Source organism: Medicago truncatula, chromosome 3, assembly GCF_003473485.1.
Source record: "Medicago truncatula cultivar Jemalong A17 chromosome 3, MtrunA17r5.0-ANR, whole genome shotgun sequence".
NCBI lineage: Eukaryota > Viridiplantae > Streptophyta > Magnoliopsida > Fabales > Fabaceae > Medicago > Medicago truncatula.
In genome coordinates, this window is record NC_053044.1 from 51,943,744 (window position 1) to 51,966,704 (window position 22,961).

The 22,961-nt window shown below is 34.3% G+C and overlaps 1 protein-coding gene across 3 annotated transcripts; it reads left to right on the forward strand.

The window, feature by feature from the left end:
• The first annotated feature begins 1,338 nt into the window (after nt 1-1,338).
• LOC11432428 (myosin-15) lies at nt 1,339-22,581 on the forward strand. Of its 3 annotated transcripts, none has more exons than XM_024778334.2 (38): nt 1,339-1,692; nt 1,772-1,921; nt 2,621-2,766; nt 2,850-3,006; nt 3,097-3,155; nt 3,824-3,980; nt 4,136-4,285; nt 4,388-4,524; nt 5,253-5,399; nt 5,498-5,599; nt 6,546-6,603; nt 6,734-6,835; nt 7,278-7,315; nt 7,404-7,530; nt 7,610-7,783; nt 7,935-8,066; nt 8,737-8,846; nt 10,638-10,698; nt 10,809-10,986; nt 11,318-11,523; nt 11,806-11,925; nt 12,017-12,115; nt 12,583-12,804; nt 12,882-13,021; nt 13,225-13,336; nt 13,569-13,619; nt 13,706-13,795; nt 14,806-14,976; nt 15,160-15,312; nt 17,388-17,564; nt 18,603-18,740; nt 19,837-19,907; nt 20,004-20,103; nt 20,246-20,302; nt 20,393-20,449; nt 21,354-21,434; nt 21,515-21,597; nt 22,024-22,581. In XM_024778334.2, the coding sequence occupies exons 1-38, from the start codon at nt 1,573-1,575 to the stop codon at nt 22,142-22,144; spliced, it is 4,554 nt and encodes a 1,517-aa protein (XP_024634102.1). In that variant the 5' UTR covers nt 1,339-1,572; the 3' UTR covers nt 22,145-22,581. The 3 variants fall into 3 exon arrangements, with proteins under 3 accessions (XP_024634102.1, XP_013461848.1, XP_024634103.1); XM_013606394.3 differs by having other exon boundaries at nt 1,573-1,692; nt 13,572-13,619; XM_024778335.2 differs by lacking the exon at nt 1,339-1,692 and having other exon boundaries at nt 1,782-1,921; nt 2,867-3,006.
• The last annotated feature ends 380 nt before the right edge of the window (nt 22,582-22,961 follow it).

Below are 22,961 nucleotides of genomic sequence, written 5' to 3' on the forward strand. Positions count from 1 at the left end.
CAAATATCATTTCTCTAACTTTTTCACTCAACCGTTTTTTTCTTCGGACAAAAAACATTCTTAACTTCAACTGCTCATTAGTTTTGTATTTTGTTAATAGTAAGTAAATAAATGGTATATAGGCCTAAAGTAAAGAAATCGTGGTATTCCTACATCATATGAACGTACTTTCAGTACATAAAACATGAGACATGTTACAACTTGCTAGGCAAAAAAAAATAAAAAATGTTATGAAAAATCTCTTTTCAACGCTCTCTTTTTTATTAGATAAAATTAATGTATGTCCACCACTTTAAGCGGAATCTATTTCTACCCACCTTAATTTAAGCCAAATAAAAAGTGAGTGTTTGAGAGAGTATTAAAAAGAGAGCGTTGCTAGCAGTTTTAAAACAAATAGGAGAGACAATAACAGGAAAAAATAATTACCTATCACGCCTACATTATCAAGAGAAAATTAAAGTAATGGAGGGACAATATATATGTTAATCCCTTACGTTTCTTCACCAGTCTAGCCTAAGATGGAGATATTATTTGTTGGCTATTGCATTATTTATCTCTCTCCTTGTTCTTTTCTCTTTGGAATAATAGAAATATATTCAATTTCTTTTTCATCTCTATTTCTTTCTTACTTCTCTCATCTATAAATCTACTCAAACAAATATTGTTTTAGAGATCAAATTGCCATTTTTAGAGTTAAAAGACTAAGTTGAACACTAAATTTAAGTAAAGTGACCAAGAAGAAGAAAAAGGTAATGAAGGTTTTATAAAACTTCAAAAACAACATGATGTCAATGCGAGGAAAGTTGGTAACATGACTTATCTTAGAAAAAGAGTACGAATTTGATTTTTGAAACACATATTTGTGACAGAGATTAAGCTTGTATCAAAGTACATTTATTTAGGGTGTCCATTCAAGGTTTAGAAAATATTAAATTGAATGCTGATTCAAAAATAAGAGACTAAAATATATTTTACAATATTTTCATAATATTTATGCTCATGTTCAACTATCATTTCTCCCTCAGGTTTTCTTTTCATTTTTAGATTAACAAAAGTCTGTACTCAAATTCAGCATAAACATACAAAATCGTTAAAATTCCTAGCAAAAGTTTAACGTCCATTTGAGTCGTACAAAACTCGAGAATTAGTCTTCATTGATTACGCACGAAGGTTATTAGTTAAAAAAGGCTAATTTACACAATTGATGCATGTCTAGATGTCCTATTATCTAAAAAAAAAAAATCAACAAAATAAATAAATAGGGTAAATCGTCCCGTAAAGATTGGGAAAAAACAAAAAATGGATACGGTGAAGCGAAGGTGAAGGCGTAAAGAGAAATCGAAAAGGTGAAGTAACCGATAAAGATGGTGACGTGTCGAAAAGGATATAAATATCGTGCAGTTTCGTCATTCAAGTTTTTGACTCATAGTTGTACCCGTTAGAGCGGGAACCCCCCAAATTTCATTTCATTTCACTTCAACCCGTAAGTCTCACTCTTTCTTTCTCTTTCTCTCTCTAACAACTCTTCTGTTAGGGTTTCACTTTTCATCCATTCTTCTCGTCTTCTTCACCATGACTCTCCGCAAGGGTTCCAAGGTTTGGGTTCCTGACAGGGATTCCGCTTGGCTTCCTGCTGAAGTCCTCGAATCTTCCAATAAACAACTTCGCGTTCAAACCGATTTCAGCAACAAGGTGATAATTTCGTTTTTGAATTGATTTGACTTGCGAGTAATTCAATTGAATGCTGATTTTGTCAAGTTCGTTGTAGCAGATTGTTGTTGTTGCTCCGGAGAAACTGTTTCCGAGAGATGCGGATGAAGATGAACACGGTGGAGTTGAAGATATGACGAGATTGATTTATTTGAATGAACCAGGGGTTTTGTATAATATTCGGAGAAGATATTTGAATAATGATATTTATGTAAGTCTTTGCTATCTACTTCAGTTTACTCTTCAGTTTTTATAATCTCTATTTATTGGAGTGATGTACTTGATTATGGAATTGTGTTATTGTACTTAATGAATCTGGAAAGGTAATTAGGTAATTAGGGATTGGTACATTCGTGTAATGATAGCTCGATTGCATTACTAGATTATCATATGTAGATAGTAGATACTGTTATTTTATGGAAAGTCTTGTTCTCTCTGCCACAATTTCACTGAAGCATATCATATACGAGAAGAAAACATATGGTTTATTGTCACTCTCTGTTTCTGAACTTAAATTAATGCGTTCATTTATGAAGACCTTTTATAGTGGGTTATCAGTACTATATCACACCACATTCAAGTGTGCATTACTTACCTTACTTCACTTGTTCGCTGATACTGACAAGTCCACTACAATTGCCTAAACTAGTGCATAATAAATAGCTATAAGCACTTCCTTTTCCTTTTTCGTAATTTCACACAATGAAATTTATTGTAAGATATTTTCTGTGGGTACTTTTTTTGTTTTAAATGGCAAATCTAGCAATAAAATATATGAGAAAGCTGAAACAAAGTACAAGTCGTACTTAGGTCCAGGGGAGAATTTTGTGGGCACTGTTTATGACACTCCTTAACAAAATGCATCATGCACTATTTTATGCATTTTGTCTGACTTGTCTGTCTTTGTTAGACATACACGGGGAGCATTTTAATAGCTGTCAATCCATTCACAAAGCTTCCTCATTTGTACAATAACCATATGATGGAGCAGTATAAGGGAGCTCCATTTGGTGAGCTCAGTCCACATGTATTTGCCGTTGCTGATGCATCATATAGGTTGGTGTGCTTTTGGTTTTGGTGTTGTTTAATACTTGCCATTTCATTTTCAAGTTAGTAAGTTTCTGTTGGTCATGATTTAGAGCAATGGTGAATGAAGGTCAAAGCCAATCTATCTTGGTCAGTGGTGAAAGTGGTGCTGGGAAAACTGAGACAACAAAATTGATTATGCAGTATCTTACCTTTGTTGGTGGGCGTGCTGTTTGTGATGATAGAACAGTTGAACAACAAGTTCTTGAAGTAAGCTATCATTGTTAGGTGATTAATTCACTTAGAATTTTTATTTATGCATCAATATCGGGTGCTAATTTCACCTTTTTCTTTACTCAGTCGAATCCGCTTTTAGAGGCATTTGGCAATGCAAGGACCGTCAGGAATGACAATTCAAGGTGAACTTAGTTCTTTGTAGTTTACATCTTATGCCAATCTCTAGTTTTTTTTTTCCCCACTTACCTCTTAGATTATAAGAAGAATAATATTGCATTGAGTCCTTTTCCATGTTATGATCCGGTCTTATCTTTTTATTCATCCAAAGCTTGCTATCTACATAACTATATCTATAATTGTCACAATCTCAGTCATGTCTATATCAGATCCATCTAGAACCAGAGTTGAATGTTTTGAAAACACTGTTATGTAACAATAAAAAGAAAATCTTATGGGTTGTCAGCCATTTTAGGTGTTCAAGTTTGCTAGTAAAATGGTTAGTGACTGCACCATTTATAATCTAAAAGTATGTAAATTAGAAGAGAGTTCTGGGATGTTATCGAAAACTAACGCCCATATGTACGTATCAGGGACTAAATTCAAGTATTGACGGTAGGAATATGTGTTGAAGTTTGAAAGTTTGATGTTTGATGTTTAAGTAGGTGGAGTGGAAAAATATTACATAGGTTTTACTTGCTTTATTAGATAATTATAATTTTCGGATGTGTTATGAGTTAACATTTTACATATTTGTAGAAACCTTAAAGCGAGCATGTCAAATACCCTTTCCCTGAAATTGTAATTGCTAACAGTGAAAGACCAATGCTATGAATATTTTTGTTTGTTGCAGCCGTTTTGGGAAGTTTGCTGAAATTCAGTTTGATTCAAGTGGTAAAATATCTGGTGCTGCAATTAGAACTTACTTATTGGAAAGATCACGAGTAGTGCAGACTACGGATCCAGAAAGAAATTATCACTGCTTTTATCAGTTGTGTGCATCTGAAAGGGTACTTGACCTCCGGTGTAGTATATATTTGATTATATATTTTGGTGTTAGTTTGCATCATAATACTATTTTTTACAAATTCAGGTTACTATTCTCATTTTGTTACAGTTGATGTACTAATTGTTGTTCTTTGCAATTGGAATGCCTCGATTTTAGGATGTAGAGAAGTACAAGTTAGGACATCCAAGCCACTTCCACTATTTAAATCAAAGTAAAGTTTATGAACTAGATGGGGTAAGCAGCGCAGAAGAATACATAAAGACGAGAAGATCAATGGATATTGTTGGCATCAGTCACGAGGATCAGGTGTAATGATGTCATCCACTAGCACATTTATTGATTTATTGTATGTTGTCATGAATTTGTTTACAACCTTCCCTTATAGTTATCCTTTCTTCCTATTAACAGGACGCCATATTTCGCACCTTAGCCGCAATCTTACATCTGGGAAATGTTGAATTTTTTCCTGGGAAAGAACACGACTCGTCAATAATAAAGGATGAGAAATCAATATTTCACTTGCAGATGGCTGCTAACCTTTTCAAGTAGGCAATTTATGTTATTTTCAGAGCATTATTTAGTTTGTATGAATCATATTTTAATTTGGGTGTGTTATTGTTTATAAGGGTATCCGCTGTTATTTGTTTTTCCTATTACATATTTTTTTTTATAAATTAGGAATAGGAATCAATCTATTATATATTTCTAGTTCCATTTAATACTAATCCAAAACCTAAATAAGTTGTAATTAATAGTGGTGAAAGAGTTTGTACTATTTATGGAGGAATATAGAATCAAAGAAGAAACCAATATTTCTTGACCTGGTATCAGATCCTTCTAGTTAGAACTATGATTTCTTTCCCGTGACATACTATTGGGACGTCAATGGGGCGGGTATGGAGAGTACTTCCCCGCTACTCAAATCCTCCCCATCCCCATCCCTGCAGATCCCCATCAACATGAAAAAAACAACTAAATTTCTGCTATTTTCAACCAGTTAGTTGGTAAAAGAAAAAAGTTTAACTATAAAGCAAATATAGCATTAAGACATTACTGCAAACATTACATATAAACTAAAATTCTACACATTCTGTGAAAAGACAAATAAATATAACATGTCAAATATGTGTATATACAAATATAAAAATACTTGAACATGTTGGATGCTTGGTTGTTTCTCCTTAATATTTAATAACTGATCATAATTTCACAAAAGTTTTCATCCTTTGGTAGATCTAATTGAATGACTACGCTACAACTGTTCTCTCTTTAGGTGTGATCTGAACCTACTGCGAGCAACATTATGCACTCGTTCAATACAAACCCGTGAAGGAAATATTGTCAAAGCTCTGGATTGTAATGCCGCTGTTGCTGGCAGGGATGTTTTGGCGAAAACCGTCTATGCTCGTTTGTTTGATTGGTATGCTCATTATCAATGTGGAATTGTTGAAGATTTTTTTTCTTTTTATCATGCACAAATTGGGGGAAAGTTCTATTTATTTTTTGTTGTTCTACCAGGCTTGTTGATAAGATTAATAAAGCGGTTGGGCAAGATATCAATTCCAGGATGCAAATTGGAATATTGGATATATATGGTTTTGAGTCTTTTAAGGATAACAGGTAAGATGTTTTCAAGTACATGCTTTTCTCTTGGAGGTGAAGGAATTTTCTTTTGGTCATGTGTACCATTTACAGTTGAAGTGTGTGGGTTAACTGTGTATTTGAAGTATTAGAATATCCTGGTGCGTGGATCAGGCATGCGTATCTACTTTCCATTTCTCTAGTGTTCGTTTAAGTTATAATACTTTCAGTAATAGAAAAAACTCCATAGCGCTCAGCCATTTGATTATTAGTTTATTACTATTTTTAGATTTTTTTTTTGTATTTCTATTATTAGATTTGATTTTTCTGTTGCTGTTATTTTGAATTTTTTTAAATGACCAATGCTAGTATGTTCACATACATTATTGTTATGTTGTGGGTGGGCCGGTGGGGATAGAACCCTCAATCTCCATATCACTCGACTCCTTAAGTACCCTATCCCAACTGCCAACCCAACCCCCTTGCTGTTATTTTGAATCAGTAGAACTAAAATGGGGTAATGGAATAGAATCTAATTGTCTAGGTTTGGTAGGGAGCCAAAAATTGGATCATATAACCATATCAATGGTCAGACAGTTTGAGGCCCTAGGATCCATTATAGAAAATGATGAGAAAATAGAGGGAGATGTCAATTAAGGATTAAAGCAAGGTGTCCGAAATTGATAAATACTAATTACACCAAAAATCACCACTGAAGCTTAAAATAAAATCTTCGTGTACAACTATAACACCTACAGTATTGTATAATGCTTAATTTGACAGTGAAGAGCCAACAAGAAAATAAATTTAGTGTTGAAGTCTTAGAGAAGTGAGAATCTTATGATAGCATGCTGTGGTGTTGTTGTTTGATCTATGTAGCTGACGCCACTAAGTGGGGAAAAGCTTTGGTGATTGTTGTAGTTTTAAACTGGCAACTAGGTTAAAGCAATTGCCTTTCTCAACTCGGAAACATTTTCTTGAACAGTTTTGAGCAATTCTGCATCAATTTTGCAAATGAAAAGCTTCAGCAACATTTTAATGAGGTATGGAATTATGTTATGTATTTTAATTGCATTCACCATGCTAGTTGCCTGGTGTTTTGATCTGGAACTTGATATTGTTCATACTTTGTCATCATCTTATAGCTTCTTTGTCTCTTGTCATTTTTCCCAGCATGTGTTCAAGATGGAGCAAGAAGAGTATAAAAAAGAAGAAATTGAGTGGAGTTACATTGAATTTATAGACAACCAAGATGTTTTAGATTTGATTGAAAAGGTTTTTTTGCTTGATTTCTTCTTTAGCTGTTTCAGAAGATTATGAATTTTGTCAATTTATTACAGTAGGCCACAGCTAGTGAAATTGAAAAAGGAAGTTATGAATCAGAATGGTAACTGCTTAGCTATACACAAAGCTTCAAAACCTTTTTTTTTCTTCCCGTTATTCTGTGTTTTATGTCTACTGTTTCAATCTCTCTCAATTTATATGACTTCCTCGGAATGGTGGGATGTGCATAACTATTGGTTGGGTTCATTCAAATTTCAAACAATAAGCTGGTTAAACCGGCATATCTAGAATTTACTTGACGAAAATCATGCCAAAAATATATCATGTTGCTTCGTTTGGAAATGAAGTTCCGAGTTTGCATCATACAGACGAGTATGTCACTTTTTTCTCTTGATTAAGTTTCTTATTGGTTTCTTGTGTATTCTTTTTGCAGAAGCCCATTGGTATCATTGCCCTGTTAGATGAAGCTTGGTACAATTTATTTGCTTTATGGATTGGTGTGCATTTATATATTGCTCTCTTGCAAATTATATCCAGTCCTGAATTTGTCTTCTTTCAGCATGTTTCCAAAATCAACGCACGAAACATTCTCAACCAAGTTGTTTCAGCACTTCTTGTCCCACGCTAGGTTTGGAAAGGAGAAGTTTTCAGAAACAGATTTTACTGTTTCTCATTATGCTGGAAAGGTTATTCAGTGTTGCTGTACTTTCTCTTGTTTGGCAAAGTGTATCCTGTAATGTAATATCTTCCGATATTTTTATGCAGGTCACATACCATACAGACACTTTTTTAGACAAAAATCGTGATTATGTAGTTCTAGAGCATTGCAATGTATTATCTTCCTCAAAATGCCCCTTCGTGTCGAGTCTCTTTCCTTCTTTACCAGAAGAATCCTCAAGGTCATCCTACAAGTTTTCTTCTGTGGCTTCCAGATTTAAGGTGTACATATCTATTACCTTTAGGGTGTTATTGAATTTAAGGTGATTCATTATTGCGAAAAAATTTGCGTAAGAGATTAAATAATTTGAATTTAAGTTGCTGATAATTTCTGTTTCTTGTCTGTGTTGGATTTGGTGGATGTGCACCTCAGCAACAACTTCAAGCACTTATGGAAACACTTAAGACAACAGAGCCTCATTATATTCGATGTGTCAAGCCAAATTCTTCGAACCTACCACAAAAGTTTGAAAATACAAGTGTCTTGCATCAATTACGCTGTGGGGTCAGTAATTTAGATATTTTAGCTCCTTCACTGTTATCATTCTCTGAAACACAAATTGCCATTATGTCGGAAGTTGTTTCCTTGACTGTTGTCTTGGTAATTACTGTCGATCTGTGCAGTTGTTATTCCTGTGTGTTTTGCACCGATTTGACTGTACAAATAGTATGTTACTTTGATGGTTTTATCATTTGATTTCTGAGAATTTCTTTTTTATGTGTTAGCCCATTGAATTGAGCAATATGGAAACAAGGACTTTTTTTATGAAGTAATTTGAAGGGTTTTTTTTTAATGACTTTCAAAATTTGAGTTAATGTTTTATATTGTTAATTTCTTTCCTTTTTCAAATGGAAATTGATATGGTTTGACTGATAAGTTTACATGCATACAAAACATGATGTGGGATTTATTCAGTTTTCTTGGAAATAAGGTGTCCCCTCAGTAGCAAGATCTTGACTTTGTAACCTCAAGGGAGAGTTCGAATCCCTCCAAGGACAGTTGTAAAATGGCTATTAGTGCCACCATTATTTATAAAAAATCCCCCTTCCCCAATTTTTTAAAAATAAAGGTGAACATAACAATCATGTTTGTCACCAAGATATTCTCCGAAGCAGATTCACATTTTCACTGAACATTTATTTTATTTTTTTTGCACGGACTATATTTTATTTAGGGTGTACTTGAGGCTGTTCGGATAAGTCTGGCAGGTTACCCAACTCGAAGGACTTACTCGGAGTTTGTAGATCGATTTGGATTAATAGCTCCTGAATTTATGGATGGAAGGTGAATATACTAAAACTGTAAACAGTTGAACCGTAATATTGTTTGTTTTTGTTAACGGTATCACTGCATGTGTAATTTTAATGGGATTGATGTTTACCTAATAGTCTATCAAATCGGAAAATGATTTGGCTATTGTTTGGATTAATTAATGTTTATGAAAGTTTAACAGTAAAAGGGTGAGATTGAAGGCTCAAAGGCTTGACCAAGTTTGAGCTAGTCGTAACTTGAATAAGGTTTACATTACTCACAGAGCATCAAAATATACTAAAGTTTATCACACTCTGTAGATAAAAGGTTGAATTTTATTAGGTTTTGATATGTCAAGTCCTCAAGTGGAGGAGGAACTGTATAAATATCTCAGTAAATTTAGGGATCATAGTTACCAGGTTTGGTCTTTAGTCCACTCTACCCTTGTAATTGCTTTTGGTTTTTAAGTAGGGTTGGAGCATAATTACCAGTTTTGCAATTCGCTGGTTACATGGTACGGGTATGTGGTTCGCAATCTACCAAGAATTTGGTACATGAGGGGTATACAGGGTCGGTACGCTTGGGTTCGTAATATATACATATTGATATACTAATAATTATACTATCATCAAATTTTGGTCCAGTTAAAAAAATGAAATTACATACCGTGTTCTTTTTAACATAAGTATGAAATAAAAAATGATTAGTTAACAAAAAATTATGAAATGAAACATGAAAAAGAACTAGAAAGGGTCAAAGGAGAGGGCTGACTGTATCACATTACCCAGTCAAAAGGTTACATGGGGGAGATAAATTTGATTTACCAAAGCATCTGAAAACCACTTCATTTTCCCATACAGCTTCATCTTTATTGCCAAAATAAAAGATATTGCGTCATTCTATCTCACTTTCTATTGGTTTTTTGGCTGGCTACTTCCATCTTCACTTGTTCGCCACTTCCAGGAAATTACAAAACGAATTTGCACGAATTGGTACGGAGAAGTACCGTGAACCAGTACGTGTGGTTCGTATGTCTCATGGGGGAGCAGCAAATTTTGTGACTATGAGTGGGAGGGAGCCTTTGATTTATTCAACATAACAATTAAAATTTTGCACTGGTTTCTGGTTTACTCCTTGACCAAGCCTGTTCATTTGGTTATTAAAAAATTAAACCAAAAGTAGTTATAAGAGTTGTTAAGAGTCCCATATTGGATGGGATAAGGTATGGAAATGATTTTATAAGAGGAGGCTGTCCTCACCTCCAAACCGGTTTTGTAAGGGTTGAGTTAGACCAAACCAAATTGTAAGATGGTATGGGAGCCTATCCAAGATACATTGGGCCACCCGATACTGGGTCACACTCCAAATATCCAGTCCTAGGCGCGAGGGTTGTGTGTTAAGGGGCAATCCTCACCTTACAAGCCGATTTTGTAAGGGTTGACTTGGAAAGGTAATGGGCCAGCTCTCCTATTATCTAGTTGAAATAGCTAGCTTGATCTAGTCATGATGTATAAGACCATCGGTTAGGATACTTGCAACCTCATTTGTGGTTTTATTTTGCTGAACCAAAAGACAAAGATACAAAGCAAGTAGGCTTTAAATCTGCTTATTTGAAATTATGATTCTTCATTTACTAAAGGAAATTGTTCTAGTTAGTTTATTTTTTTTCTTGTAGCATGGACTGCATTATCTTGAAGTGATTGTATATGCATTTTAGCTACAATAATGTCGGGACAACAATACAACAAGCTCTTTTTTAGTATTTAATTAAGAGATCAGTGCTTTCAGTTCTCATTAATGTTGATCTAAACTTTTTGTTGACAGTTATGATGATAGAGCTACAACTCAGAAAATATTGCAAAAGCTAAAGCTTGAGAATTTTCAGGTGTGTTTCTTATGAGCCATGTGTTCTGCTGTTGTTCCCGAACAAACTTGGAATATAAGAGTACAAATGACTTTATGATAGTTATGTTTATGATTTTTCTTCTTATTCAGCTGGGTAGGACTAAAGTGTTTCTCAGGGCTGGTCAAATTGGTATTTTAGACTCTAGGCGGTCTGAAGTTTTGGACAATGCTGCGAAGTTTATTCAGCGTCGACTGCGTACATTTATTGCACACAGGGATTTCATCTCAATCCGAGCTGCTGCTGTTTCTCTTCAAGCATGCTGCAGGGGTCAGTGTTGTTGATGTTTAATAAAATAACTTCCCTTAAGTTCTCCATTAGAATATTTTTTTCTTTCTCTTTTACGTTGCTTTTTAAAACTCGTTGTCAATAAATATATATTGGAGCACTTTATCTCCTTGAAGATTCTGTCAGTAATATAACAATACATAGCTTCCATTTTTTGCTTTGGATAGTACTTGATTTGTACTTTTGGCTGTCAGCCTTTCAGAACCCTTTGAACTCAATTATACTTGTTATTTGAGGCATATCACATGTAAATGTAGGGGTCTCCATTTCCACCAATGATTGTCCTGGTTTTTATCAATTCTTGTTTTTGTAGGTTGCCTTGCACGGAAGATATATGCTTCTAAACGGGAGACTGCAGCAGCTATCTCTATTCAGAAGTATATTCGTATGTGTCAGATGAGGTGTGCTTACATGACACTGTATTCTTCTGCTATCATCATACAATCAAATGTTCGTGGTTTCACAATTCGCCAAAGGTTTTTGCATAGAAAAGAACACAAAGCTGCTACTATTATTCAGGTGTGTCATCATGAGATGTATGTATTATGGTGTTGGTGTGATCTTTAAAATGTCAAAGCAATAGCCTTTCACCGTCATCATTTTGATAGATTTAATTTATTTTACTTATTCTGGATAGTGCTTTGAATTCTTATGCATACAATTATGATTGATCGTGTGAAACTTATATCTCACGTATGCTTTCCTATGGGGCATGATCAATAATGCCTCACTTTCAATTGCTTGACATTTCCTGTTGGTATGGTCGATTCTGATTTGTTATTTTATCACATTCACACATAGGCGTATTGGAGGATGTGCAAGGTTCGGTATGCTTTCAAACAACTTCAATTTTCAATTGTGGCAATACAATGCCTTTGGCGCTGTAAACAAGCAAAAAGACAGCTCCGCAGACTGAAACAAGTATTTCCTTTTTACTTTTTTCTTATTTTGAAAGTGGGAAATGCATCAAAAGTGGTTCTAACTTATTTTCATTTTAATTTACCTATGCCAGGAGGCTCGTGAAGCTGGTGCCTTGCGTTTAGCTAAGACTAATCTGGAGAAACAATTGGAAGAGCTCACATGGCGTTTGCATCTTGAAAAAAAAAAAAGGGTATTGCTTCTACAAAAAGTTGTCATGGATATGCTATCTGTGCTTATCTTTGAGTACCTGTATATGTGAAAGTGTTTTGACACGTTATATTTTGTTGCTTCTTCCACATTCTATTATGAGTTTCTCTCATGCTTATTCCATGATTATTTTATTTTGGTATTCAAATGACTTAAATTAGAAACTGTTGATATTAGCCAATTTAGTGTAATAATGCTTATGCTAAACATATTGATATTACCATATCAATCTCATAAGTAGAAAATTGTCCTAATGTGATGTTTTTTGGTTTATTTTTGGAAGGTATGCTCATATTTTCAAGTTTGTTTCTTTTGCCTATAAAAGTTGTCTGATTTAAAATTGTACATATGATTTCTCTTCGCTGGTCAACACATGGTTTATTTCAGGATATTGGTATTTCAGATGTTCAAAGGGATCAGACATCTCTTTCACATTGACTATTTGTGCAGGTTTCTAATGAAGAGGCTAAGCAAATTGAGATTTCCAAACTTCAAAAGATGCTGGAAGCTCTGAATTGTGAATTGGATGGAGCTAAATTGGCAACTATTAATGAGTCGAATAAGAATGCAATTTTACAAAATCAATTACAATTATCAGCACAGGAAAAATCTGCTTTAGAAAGAGAACTAGTTGCAATGAATGAAGTGCAAAAGGAAAATGCTCTGCTGAAGGTGCTTTGAGTAATGTTGAATGGTTGTGTTTCTATTAAAATTGAGGTGTGTTATATTTATTTGTTTGATATTTATAGGGCTCTTTGGATGCCATGGAAAAGAAGAGCACAGCTTTGGAGCTTGAGCTTTTGAATGCTAAAAAAGACCATAATGAAACCATTCAGAAAATGAGGGAATTTGAACAGAAGAGTGCTCAACTAGCACAAAATATGAAAAGGTGCATTTTTTCTGCTCAGGTTTATTTTATAAATTGATTTAGTTTCTAAGTGCTAGTCATGTTTGCTCTTTCAATTGTACTGCACCTTTTTGAACTGTTATAATTTTGAACTGTTATAAACTTAATTAATTCATGTTGTGATTTCCTTAAAAATCTAGAGTTTTTGTTTGCTATTGTTCACTTTTCTACTTGTTTTAATCTAGTCTTGAAGAAAAGCTATCGAGTTTGGAGAATGAAAATCAGGTGCTTCGTCAGAAAGCCTTAAGTGTATCTCCTAAGAGTAATCATCCAGGTTTTGCAAAGTCATCATCCGAAGTAAGTTTCCTCCTGCATATTGACATTCTCTTCTACAAATATTTATAAAAACTTTATTTTGCATTATTCCTTATTAATTTGTATCTTCGTGCTCCGATTCCTAAATCGCTTGTATATATTGAAGTGATTTTGGTGTGTTGAAAACATCAAAATTATTGCATTGCATCATATATAGTTTTGTTTCTAAAAATAATGTTTTACTTTTTATTTTATTTTATTTTTCTTTCTGAAGCAGATAAAGTCAAGGGCAATAGCCCCACACATTGAGCAAAACCCAGTATTTGTAAGATGGTTCCTTCTTTTCTTCCAATGTTGAAAATATAACTTATGCGACTATAACTGTTATTCATTTGCTATAATTTGATGCAGGAATCACCTACACCCACAAAACTTATGTCCTCTTTGACACGTGGCTTGTCAGATTCTCGTCGATCTAAATTAACAGCAGAAAAGCATCAGGCATTACTCTTGTTTCCCTTGTTCCGAAATCCTACACTTTTAGTTTTTGGCATTCTGCCGTATTTAAATTACAGTTTTGTTTGTTTGTTTAGTTTTCATCTTTATGTGTTGAACTTGAATAATTTAGATAAAAATATTAGAGAATTGATAGACTTTGAATATTATTGATTATAACTAGATACTAACTCGATACAGAATACTAAACACTAATCCTTCTAAACAGGGAAATTGGGAAATAAATCTTGATAATTACTCAGCAATATGGTGATTCATAAACTACATAAGTCACCATCACAATAACCATCAACAGGAAAAGAAGACACCAGTAATATGATTCATCTGTGGGAAAAGAGTCACTATCGGAATAATTGCTGATGGTGATAGAAGCCACTGATATGATCCATTGATTTTATCTTAATGTTAACAACTATGGCAACATTTGCAGATGGTTGTCCTTTGGAATTAATTTACGAATACCAAACATCTTTTATATATCCTCCAATCCAGTATTCTACAAAACTTATAAATGTCGATAGTCACTTCCTTAGTAAGACTTTCTCTAGCATCCTCAAAACTTACGTTTGTTCCAGGAATCAACTTGCTGATATCTTCATAAAATCTTTATAGGTTCCTTGGATTGCTTGTATGTGCTTCAACCTTATTGGTAAAAATCTGAGACAAAAATAAGGCCTGAAATGAGTTTATAAAGAGTGGCACCTTACTAGCCGGTTTTGTAAGGATGAGTTAGACCCAATATAAAAACTTAATAAACTTGAGGGGGGCGTTAAGATATGTTTCAAAATTGTTCATGATTTGGGAGATCAGTTTATGTATTTATTGTTTTCTTTCTTCGTATACTTATTTATTTAATTCTAATGTCTTACCTTTAGGGATTAATTTGGTTAGTATCTTGTATAGATAACTAGATATTGTACAAATTATTCATGATTTAATATAAAGTGATTTTCTTGTCGGTCTCAGCTGGCTAATAGTTGCCATGTGTTGTCCAGGATAACTATGAATTCCTCACTAGGTGTATCAAAGAGGATTTGGGGTTCAAAAATGGTAAACCTGTGGCAGCTAGTATCATATACAAATGTCTTCTTCATTGGCATGCATTTGAATCTGAGCGCACAGCCATATTTGATTACATAATTGATGGAATCAATGAAGTCATAAAAGTAAGCGATTTGCTCATATTTTATGTGCTACCCTTTGTATTCTTATTATGTTCCTAGTCTTATTATCAAAGTTTCTTTTGCATAGGAAATAATTGTTCATTTATAGTGCTGTACTGTATCTCAATTTTAGGATGCTCTTATAATTTTTTTGAGATTTATTTATTTCTGTGGCATATGTTTCAGGTCAGAGACGATGACATTGTCTTGCCATATTGGCTGTCCAATACCTCCGCACTTGTTTGCCTTTTACAGAGAAATGTTCGTTCAAATGGTTTTTTAACTACCACAGCTCAACGTTATGCTGGATCATCTGGCTTGACCAGCCGGATTGGGCATGTAAGTTATCTTGCTGAATATTGATGTTGGATTTTTTCACATGCACATTACACCAATTTTTTTTTTTTTTTTTTTTTTGCTTCAATGTGGTAGTTGTTGACTTGGTCTAAGCATTTACATTATATTCCTTTTTAAATTTAGGTTTGTTATTTCCTAGGTGATAAAGATAAACATTACCTTCCTTCAGATTATTTTTTTACATGGTATGGAAGGTGAATATAGGTTTTTATATTGGGTATAACTCATCCTTACATTATCTGGTATGAAAGTTGAAATATTAGCTTTTCTATTTCAATGGACAACAATACACTATTTTGGCTAGTAAATTTTCATGAGCAAATTATAGATTTGTGAAACGAAATATTACTGAGAACTATTGCTAGAAAAGGTGCAGGATATGGTATCCTTTTGAGCGAAGGTAAAAAATTGTTGAAGGGCGTAGCCATGATCCTAAATTATGTTTTTGTTTTTTTATACACTTGATGATAGTCATAAATGTTAAAATAATATTATAATTTTTAATATAGTTAATCTAAAATTAGGGCTAGGCAGTATTTATATATATGAGACATGATCCGTTGACACTGGTGTCAACGAATTCGTTGACACCAAATCTCAACCGTCTATATTTTTAATCCAAAGGTCCATAATTGTTTGTTAAATTTACTCACCTGGTATTTTCTCACTTGATTCCCACTCGTTTTAATTCTGCCAAGAACGAAGGGATGTGTATTCTACTCCTCACCGATCTCAATCAACAATCACAACAAAATTTCTTCTGTAAGGAGAATCGGCAGCAAAACTATTCAATCATTGATTTATGGTTAAACATATAAAATTCCAGCAAACTCATCCAATCCAAATTATTCTTATATCACTATCTTCATCTTCAATTGAGATCTTTATCATAAATTTTGAATAAATTGTTTTAATTCACTACAATCCATACAAGAAATTAAGCAAGAGGGGAAGGAGATACATACAAGAATTGTATCAAAGTGTGTGTGGGGATAATTAATCTACAAGCTGTCCAGAAGAAAACGATGAATATCAGGAGGCCATGCTTTCAATTTGAGTTTTACAAGTATGCGACTCAAAAAAAGGATCTCAAGAAATGGAAATGTAGATTAATTATGGACCTTTGGATTAAAAATATAGACGGTTGAGATTTGGTGTCAACGAATTCATTGACACCTGGTGTCAACGGATCCTGTCTCTCTCTCTCTCTCTCTCTCTATATATATATATATATATATATATATATATATATATATATATATATATATATATTTGCGTAATTGCAGAAAAATATTTCTGAGTAATATACGAATTGTGTAAAGAGTACATACACTAATATGCTTATATAGAATATGCTATAGGTAACAGACTCAATTAATGTGCTGAATACAACGAACGGTTACACATAATTACAACATATACACCTAATAATGTTAGGTTATAGAATCATGGCTAACTAAAGTAGCTGAAGTAGATAAGAGTTGTTAGTAGTTAGTTAGTTGAGGTTATTACAAGGTTATTTGTAAAGTTTGGTTAATAGAGCAGTGTTTCTATTGTGAAAGGGAAACCCTTGGAGGAGAGATTCTCTCCTATTCTCTTTTAAGTTTTATCCTTTCTCAAACTTTCAATTGAATTATTCCTCAATCTATTCAACTCTGGCCAGTTTTGGGAATTCTTTCTTATAAGAATTATTCCTCAATTTATTCAATGCTGCCCTGTTTTGGGAATTCTTTCTTATTATACCAAAGGAAAGGTTCCTGACAAATAACTACAGATATGGCCATATGCTCAGTACAGTAATGATACTAAGAAACCTTTTACACAAGAGCCGTTGAAGAAAGACTTACCCAATCAAGGCATAGATAGAGACAACAGTTAAAAGTAAAAGCAGAATATAATGCTGGCAAAAAAATGTATTTATTTGTGTCCTTCACTTTCACACTGTAGTTTGTTATTATTTATACAGATTTTACACATGACAACAGTAGTCGTGCCCGCGGGTCTCCAGCCCCTGCTTTCTTTATCTTCCTCCTTATTTAGTTTGGTGCCATTTCCAGGGACTGAAGTCTCCATTAAAGTTAATTGGATATAATGATGGTATGTCGCACGTGGAGGCAAGATATCCAGCTATACTTTTTAAACAACAACTAACTGCTTGTGTAGAGAAGATTTTTGGCCATTTACGTGATAATTTGAAAAAGGAACTTTCTCCACTTTTGGCATTATGTATTCAGGTTGGCTTTCTTACTTCTGGCATTTAAGTGACTAAATTTCCAAGTCACATATGTGAGTCAATGTGCTACTATTCATGGTTCATGTATTATCTAATAGTTGTTGAACACTTATTTTGTGCTGCAAAGTAGGTATTCAATAGGCTTAGATGGTTTGGGCATGTAGAGAGAAGACCCGTAGATGTTGTCGTAAGAAGAGTAGATCAGATGGAGGAGAGTCAGGTCAAAAGAGGTAGAGGAAGACCTAGGAAAACTATAAGAGAAACCATTAGAAAGGATTTAGAGGTCAATGAGTTGGATTCAAATATGGTTTATGATAGAACACTATGGCGTAATTTGATCCATGTAGCCGACCCCACTTAGTGGGATAAGGCTTGGTTGTTGTTGTTGTTGTAAAGTAGGTATTCAATGAAGTCACAAACTATAGAAGTTTATCATGCACTGAACTAGTTTCATAGCTTTAGGTTTTGCTTCATAAGCTTTATAGTAGCTCTCAACATCAATCAGCTTTTGTTGGTTAGCAACTTAGCATCATCGTATGTCAGCCATGTAACTTGATTTGGTTACTTAAGTTGGACTTTAGTTCCATAGTGGTGTATTTTCTGTGGAATGCTATCGATTAGAGTTTATAGTGTGAGTTCAAAGAAATGGTTGTGTTTATTATTGATTTTTTTTTTTATTGCACGTACAAGGAATCATCAAGGTTTCATTTCATTAATTTATATTCTTGTAGTGACCATTTGATGCTTTGAAAGCTGAGGGGTCTTTTATTAGGGGATAAAAATATCAGGGATGGTTTGGTTGAATGGGGAGAGAGCCTTTGATTTGCCTTGGGCAACCCTCATTTTGGAACGCATTTTACCTATATCCTTATTTCCGTCTGTGATTTTAGTGTTCTGGAAATTTTGGTCTTTCAATGGTTGCATTGTACTTTTGGAGAAACTGCTGAACCTATCTAGTTTGTTTTGTCTTAGCTTTAGTTTCATAGTTTTCTAAATGAAATTTTCTAAAGATTGAAATTTCTCTTATGATACCCGTTAGGCACCCAAAACAGGACGAGTGCAAAGTGGGAAATCATCTAGATCTCCTGGGGGGCTTCCTCAACAATCACCTGGTGGCCAATGGGACAGCATCATCAATTTTTTGAATTCACTCTTGAACCGATTATGTGCAAATCATGTATGTTCTTCATTGTTTTAATCACATGTTTGTTACTGTGTTTTATCTGCGTTCATCCCTTTTTATTGTTCAATTTCCTTGTGATCATGTGCTTGGACCGGGGTTGGCCTTTTTCGTTATAAAAGAAGAAATTAACTAAGACAGAGAAGGTAGCTGCAAAGAGTTTGAATAATAAAAGAAAACATGAACAAGGTAGATAAACATGAAGTTTAGCGACCAATCTCTGAACGTATATTTAAGGGAAACCCTTGGAAAGGACCACCTACTTTAACACCAAATAGAAGCTACATACCTAATCTTACCTTCTCTTATCAGCTGCTATTTCAATTGACACCTCCTTAAAGACAAAAGTTATACTCCATTCAAATGCCAAAAAATGTGGTACTGACTGCACTTTGCCACAAAATTTCATTTTCTATATATACATAATAAATTTGCAAATGTCAACCAACCTGCCGATTCTGGATAAAATGCTAGGTGCCAAAAGAGTGCTAAAGCTTCAGTCCTACAAGTTCAGGCAAGAGGCCAGCTTGTGGTAATTATATCAGCATTAGCAACTGGTTTAGAAAGATATAGTATCCGGACTCTAACTGTTCTCTTTCACTGCTCAAGTGGGGTCGCCTAGGTTGTAGATGTGTAAATTCCAAATAACTGGAGTGAGGACGGGGCGTCAATTGTAATATGGACCTCAACTTTTTTTTCAGAACAAAATTACAAAATAAATGTGATATCATGTCAGGGAAAGTTGTCTGAAATTGGGCATGGTTATTTATATAATCTGTATTCTGGGAGATTATATTTTCGGAGTTATTGTTCTGTATCTTTTGTGATATCCTTTAACTCCATTCCTCAATATTTACCTCAAAAGTTGGTGCCACAAGACTGTTTCCTGTTTGTTCAGCAGTAGTGTTACTTATTGAAAGTTTTGGTTACAAAGCTTTGGTGTGGAACAACTGTGCTGTTATCTTAAGAAAAATGTAAATCAGTTGTAGGCTAAAATTTTATAGTTCACTGCAGAACTAACTTTTCTTACCTGCAATCTTTTTTATTTATTTTTATTTTTATCATCTTTTCTTACCTGAAACTGCGTATTCAGATACCATCCTTCTTCATCCGCAAGCTAGTTACACAGGTGTTTTCCTTCATCAATATGACGCTATTCAACAGGTAAAAGTAAAAGGCGATAATTATTAGACATGGTTTTTGTGGCCTCAAATCTCTAACATTCTCTATTTATTTTAATCTTCTCATAATCTCTTTCAGTCTTCTTTTGCGGCGTGAATGTTGTACTTTCTCAAATGGTGAATATGTAAAGTCTGGTCTTGCAGAACTAGAGAAATGGATAGTTAATGCAAATGAAGAGGTAAACTAAGCTTGGTAATGCTATTATTGATTATTTTAGTTTCAAATTTAAACTGTGCTTCTAACAATATAAAATCATGTGATCCATGTAATTGACCTCACCAAGTGAGTAAAGACTTTAACAAGGTAGTTCTGAATTGCAGTATGCAGGAACATCCTGGCATGAGCTGAATTATATAAGACAAGCTGTTGGGTTTCTGGTATAAGCACTACTTTAGTTGTACTTTTGATTATCTCAATTAACACTGCTATCTCATATTTATGCTTTTGTTTGTTTGAAAAATTCACAGGTAATACATCAGAAGAGGAAAAAATCTTTGGAAGAAATTATGCAGGATCTTTGTCCGGTATGTTATCATCGTATCATATAATCTGTTGCAACATCATCTGTATCACACATCTATACTGAATATCTTTCCTGTGTCAAATAATTTGAAGTTCCACCATGTTATGAAGATGCTTGAAAAATTGAACCTAATATTTTTTTTGGCATAACACGGTCCAAGTGGAAAATCTCTGGGAGATGTGTGAGGAAAGTTTCATGATATAAAACATGTATTTAAATGTCAATATTTACAGTCCTCGTGAGCTCAGTTGGTAGGGACAATGCATAATATATGCAAGGTCCGGGGGCCACCACAAAAAAAATGTCAATATTTACATAGTCATATAGCACATTATTTGTTAAATTAAGGAAATTTCATTTGTAGTCCCTCTTGTGCCTCATGTCACGAATATTGAGGCCTAACTCATCTAGACAAAACCGGCTTGTACGGTGAGGAATGCCTCCTCTTTATAAACTCTTCTCAAGATTCCTATCTATCCGATGTGGGACTAAATCCCACCCGAGAGTTGGCCGCTAACACACACCCCCTCACGCTTCAGCCCGGCCCAATGGGCCTGAAGCGTGGAGATGCAGGAAGCCCAACGATGGACCCGATAGGCTCTGATACCATGTCACGAATATTGAGGCCTAACTCATCCATACAAAACCGGCTTGTACGGTGAGGAGTGCCTCCTCTTTATAAACTCTTCTCAAGATTCCTATCTATCCGATGTGGGACTAAATCCCACCCGAGAGTTGGGGGATACAAGAGAAACTGTTGTACTAAGATTTGGGGAGGGGAATCGGATTGCATGTTTGGTCCTTGGTCACAATAGTGATCTTTTCACCTATTTATTTTCTCTCCTTATATTGTCTAAGGTGTTTTATTTTTCTCCTAACACGTTTCTAGCACAATTTGTTAACAGGCATTAACTGTGAGGCAAATCTATCGAATTAGTACCATGTACTGGGATGACAAGTATGGAACCCAGAGTGTATCCAACGAGGCAAGTGATGTCATAAATTTATTTAAAATACTATTGTGATTGTAGTTTCCATCTAGTTTTAAACTGCATATGATGGACAGGTAGTTGGTGAAATGAGGGAAATTGTGAGCAAAGACAATCAGAGTTTGACCTCAAATTCATTCTTGATGGACGATGACATGAGGTACTCTTCTTTCCCCCATCTAATTTCTTTTCAGTTTCTTTTATTTTTAGCAAGTTATTAGTGTTATTGCCATATCTTAAGGCTTTGTTTGGAAGTTAGAAGATAAAGGAAGGGGAGAACATTAGAGGGGAAGAGTGGAAGGAGAATACTATCCAAAGTCACCTTCAACGGAGTTTTTGAGTTCTCCAATCTTGGAGGGTTTTGGCTATATACAGAAAAATAAACTCTCATGTGTAGATTATTTTATGTTGTTTTTTAATGTAATTCTGAAAGAGAGCTAAATCTAGTGGCTTGATTTGGCTTTGCCACTGTCATGTGTAGATTATTTTATGGATGTATGTAAAATGTTTTCACAGGACATATATATGGGGTTTACATTTGCTTTTGACCTTGGTCTTAACCCTTAACCTTCATTGTTTTGTGCAGTATTCCTTTCTCGGCTGAAGACATAGATATGGCGATCCCTGCTGTGAATACTGATGATATTGAGCTCCCAGCTTTCTTGAATGAATATCCTTGTGCCCAGTTTCTTGTTTCACACGAGTAATAATGGATTTATAATTGCAAGATTGTTTCCTTCATTGATTTACAACCTGGAATATGGCACACAGCCTGAAATGTTTCCCTTCGTGTCGACAGCAAATCTTGTTCTCCTCAAATTTTTCTGCTGTCAATCACTTTGTTTGCCAATCATGATATAAATTACCAAAGGAGATGGAATAAAAAAGGTTATCATGGTTTGATTGTAATTTTTCCGTAAATTACATTATTAGGCCAACAATTTGTAATTAACCAAGAATAGATTACTCAGTCTAGGAGATTCACTTGCTGCTTCTATTATTATGCAGCTCATCTTAGGTATGTTTATTGTTGGCATTTCAGTTGTATTATTTATAGGTATGCAATTGCAAACAGACAGAGCCTTTGGCTTAAGAAACTAAATATTATCATTCATGGATGTACATACTGAACTTCTTTCTTTGAGTTACAAATTTATTTATATTGTAACTTTTTAACCTTCTGCTGGTGGTGCCCTTTTTGTTTGAAAACTTGGAAGATCAGCTAGACACAACTTCGTCATAAGAACCTTTTTGCAGTCTACGCAAGTTTTTTTTTTTTGTTTGTTTTGTCAATGCCAATGTCTACGCAAGTATGTAACCTTGGATGATATGATCATGATTTTAATTGTCAGAATTTATTGCCGACAGTTAGATGACAGACAGCGACACTTTTTTGGTTGGGAAATTGGCAATACCATTACCCACACTGCTTGTCCAAAATTGAATTATGATATCCGTGGTCGATAGGCCATTAGTAATTTCCAAAGCACTGGTTAGGACAGAAATCCAACAAAAGTGAACAAT

Bases quoted from the DNA above. Each gene is read 5' to 3' on its own strand.
- LOC11432428 (XM_024778334.2), top strand. From the start codon at position 1,573: ATGACTCTCCGCAAGGGTTCCAAGGTTTGGGTTCCTGACAGGGATTCC. The intron at 18,741-19,836 runs GTATGTTCTTCA...CTGCGTATTCAG, and splicing joins ACCGATTATGTGCAAATCAT to ATACCATCCTTCTTCATCCG. The intron at 21,598-22,023 runs GTACTCTTCTTT...TGTTTTGTGCAG, and splicing joins TTGATGGACGATGACATGAG to TATTCCTTTCTCGGCTGAAG.